This window comes from Drosophila gunungcola (assembly GCF_025200985.1).
Source record: "Drosophila gunungcola strain Sukarami chromosome 3L unlocalized genomic scaffold, Dgunungcola_SK_2 000003F, whole genome shotgun sequence".
Classification (NCBI taxonomy): domain Eukaryota; kingdom Metazoa; phylum Arthropoda; class Insecta; order Diptera; family Drosophilidae; genus Drosophila; species Drosophila gunungcola.
The window spans coordinates 5,163,003-5,167,077 of NW_026453179.1; the positions used below are offsets into that span (position 1 = coordinate 5,163,003).

The 4,075-nt window shown below is 47.5% G+C and overlaps 1 protein-coding gene across 1 annotated transcript; it reads left to right on the plus strand.

The window, feature by feature from the left end:
- The first annotated feature begins 1,568 nt into the window (after positions 1-1,568).
- LOC128258265 (fork head domain-containing protein crocodile) lies at positions 1,569-3,867 on the plus strand. Its single transcript, XM_052989800.1, has one exon. The coding sequence runs from the start codon at positions 1,830-1,832 to the stop codon at positions 3,357-3,359; it is 1,530 nt and encodes a 509-aa protein (XP_052845760.1). The 5' UTR covers positions 1,569-1,829; the 3' UTR covers positions 3,360-3,867.
- Positions 3,868-4,075: the final 208 nt, after the last annotated feature.

Below are 4,075 nucleotides of genomic sequence, written 5' to 3' on the forward strand. Positions count from 1 at the left end.
CATACTTGCCCTTGCCCAAATAAACATATAAAATTTACTTTAAAGCTGACAAAGTCAATAAAAAATATTGTTTCAATAAGCAGAAAAAAAGAAACGAAGTCGGCGAAAAAACGGCAATGCAAGAGCAACAAGGAGTGGGGGTGATAAGGGTAAAGGCGGGGAAGGACTTTTTTATAGGTATATTACTGTATCTCTATTTGTTTTGTATTTGGGTTAACAACTCATCGAATGTTTGGGAAAAAGGTGTGAATGAGTATCAAGTCTAATCGCATTTATGTCAATCGACCAAAAATGTAAATTAAATATTTTGATAAAATCATAAGCTTATACTAAATAAGCTTTAAATATTATAAAGTCATCTACTAACAATCCTTCTCTAATAATTTTGTTACTTTAAATTTGGGGGTGTCAACAATAAATGAAGTTCATTTTATGAGTTAAATTTAAAACACAAAACAATGTTGTTTTTATATATTTTGATATTCTCTTTTAAGCCCTTTTTAACAAAATTTAAAGAAATCATATTCATCTAAGAATAAGCTTAAGAATATCTGATATCTGGAGCTCCATTAAATTAAAGCATCCTTTTTCCTTAATATTGATATATCTTATCAGTAAAAATGTCTTAAGACAAATAACATTTCAATTTTTATGTTTTTTTGTAACACTAATAGCCTTAAAATTCTTTTAAAGTACAGCCTGTACTATATCTTATTTTTATACGCCAACAAAAGGTTCTTTCCAATTTAAGCGCCCCAAGACAGAAAATGGTAAAATACTTAATGCCTGGCCCTCAACGTAAACAACCTTCAAACGTGGCCCTTAACTTGGGCATCTTGGCACAAAAGATCCATCAAACTGCAAATTAGCAGACAAATTTTTGGTCTCTGCCCCCAGAAGCTGAACTTTAAGCTGAAATCGAAAAAACTTTGCCCACTAATTTATGCCAACGAAGGAGGGGTGGTGGGTGGTTGCTTGAAATTTTCCGCCCAATTTTCACCCCTAGCCCCCATCACCCATCACCCATCACCCACTTGTGCTGTTGGCTTTCCCAGGTGCCTCAACTATGCGTGTGCTCGCTCTCACTTGTTTTGTATCTTGTATCTGATGGATGCGATCGATAGAGACAGAGAGAGAGAGAGAGAGGGAGAGAAAGAGGTAGAGAGACAGAGAAAGAGCCTTTTGCCTAGGCCGTATTTTAAGCATTAGTTTGAACAACAAAAACACGGGGTTGTAAAGTCGGGGAGGGGGAAGGACTCACCGGAGCTAACTAACTATTTTCCACTGTGAATAAAGCATGAATGGCGTCCGCTCTCTCTTGCCAGATACATTCTGTGTCTGTGTGCGGGCACTTCACTTACTGACTGCGAGTGGCAGCCATCGTTGGTTGGCTGCAGATACAGATACGGATACAGACACAGCTACAGCTGCAGCCACACACAGATACTTTTCGAAGCAGATACTTTTTGGTGCGGGCGTCGCTGCCGACGTCAGCGCTTCTGCTCGATGCGAGCTGTGTGTTATTTCAGTTACACAGATTCAGTATCAGACGTGTTACTATACCGAACGGTTCTGCGCTCGCTCTGCGCTCCGATTTCCCCCATCAAACAAACATATCTATATATATATATATATATAGATAGAAGTATATGTATATATAGATCGTACTTATGTGCCCGACTTGTTTAAGCAAATATTATCGCTAGAAATAATAAGAAGCAGCGTGGTGAAGTGATTGAATTGAAAGCGAAATAAAAGCAAAGAAATAGAAAATAACTGAGTTGAGGCGGCAGTGGAAGGTTGAGCAGAAATCCGCCGGATCCGCCGAAATGCATACGTTATTCAGCGACCAGAACTCCTTTTCGCGGCACTATGCCCAGACCGCCGCCGGTTACGGATCAGCATCGGCGGTGGCGGCGGCCAGCAGCGCATCGGCGGCGGCGGCGGCCCATTACGCATACGACCAGTACTCCCGCTACCCGTACTCGGCCAGTGCCTACGGCCTGGGCGCTCCGCACCAGAACAAGGAGATCGTGAAGCCGCCGTACTCCTACATCGCCCTGATAGCCATGGCCATCCAGAATGCGGCGGACAAGAAGGTGACCCTGAACGGGATCTACCAGTATATCATGGAGCGGTTTCCCTACTACCGGGACAACAAACAGGGCTGGCAGAACTCCATTCGGCACAATCTCAGCCTCAACGAGTGCTTCGTGAAGGTGGCCCGGGATGACAAGAAGCCGGGAAAGGGCTCCTACTGGACTTTGGATCCCGATTCCTACAACATGTTCGACAACGGCTCCTTCCTGCGGCGGCGACGGCGCTTCAAGAAGAAGGACGTGATGCGGGAGAAGGAGGAGGCCATCAAGCGGCAGGCCATGATGAACGAGAAGCTGGCCGAGATGAAGCCGCTCAAGCTGATGACCAACGGGATACTGGAGGCCAAGCACATGGCCGCCCATGCGGCCCACTTCAAGAAGGAGCCCCTGATGGACCTGGGCTGCCTGAGTGGCAAGGAGGTGTCCCATGCCGCCATGCTCAACTCCTGCCACGACAGTCTGGCCCAGATGAACCACTTGGCCGGCGGCGGTGTGGAGCATCCCGGCTTCACCGTGGACTCGCTGATGAATGTGTACAACCCGCGGATCCATCACAGCGCCTATCCCTATCACTTGAACGAGGACAATCTGGCCACGGTGGCCAGCAGTCAGATGCACCATGTCCACCATGCAGCGGCCGCCCATCATGCCCAGCAATTGCAGCGCCATGTGGCGCATGTGGCCCACCCCCTGACCCCCGGAGGTCAAGGGGCCGGAGGTCAGTCCTCGGGTCACTCGCCCACCACGATCTCAACGCCCCATGGTCCCGCGCACGGTGGCTGGTACACCCCGGAAACCCCGCCATCCGAGCCCATTCCCAACAATGGCCAACAGGGCACACCCACGCACCCGGGCCACAATAATAACAACAACAACAACAACAACAGCAGCAGTGTGCTCAACCACAATGGAGTGGGCGGAGGAGGAGGCGGAGGAGGAGGACCCTCCTCCGTGCTGACCAACAGCCCCACCTCGGCACTGGGCTTCCGCGACATGATCTTCGAGCAGAACCAGTCCTGCCAACTGGACAGCGGCAGTCCAACCGGCAGCCTCCAGTCGGCCAGTCCACCCGCCTCCGCATCCGTGGCAGCGGCCTCGGCGGCAGCGGCGGCGGCCGTGATCAGTAGCCACCACCACCATCATCATCACCATGCGGCGCTGAGCGGGAACCTGGGCCAACTGGGCCAGCTGAGCAACCTGAGCCACTACCGACCACATGTGGGCCACTACCAGGAGTACGGCATCAAGTACGGGGTCTAAGCGCTGGCGAGGCACTGGGCTGGGCTCTCTTGTATATTCCTGTAAATATACCATATATCATATACCCAAGAACGAGCCACAGCTCTCTAGGATGCTGTCTGTCCAGAATCTTGTATCTCAGATCTTTTTGTTTTCCATCTTGTTTTCGATTGTACTGTATACGAATGACGGGGGGTATCTAGTTGTTAAGCAACCGCATTATTGTATTAACTGTATTTGTAACTGTAGCCCGTAATATTGTTATCGAATTTAGGCTTAGTCCCAATTGTCTGCTATGCAATTTGTGATGACGTTTTGCTACACAGAATATAAACTTAAACTAGCGCATTTTGTCAATAACTAAAACTACCGCATCGGATCTATCGCCTAGTACACTAGCCTAGCCCACGTAAGCAATAATAAATTATACAACTAAATCGTAGCTATAACATTATTATCAAAACTAGCGTACACAACCAATATGAGCCGAACAAAAAAGTGTATTGAAAATATGTTAAAATATCTCAAATCGTGTGTTTTATTTAACAACCTAACAAGCTTTCCTCGATTTTCCGAACCGAAGTGGCCATTCCATCTGGCCATTGGGCTCTGGCAAAACAGACTTTTTACCCCGAAACTGGATAGCACACACGCAGAATTCCTAGATAAATAATTATTCAAGCCGTGTCCGTTTCGAGGCGTGAATGGGTGACTCAACTGGCCAATTGTCACTGGAA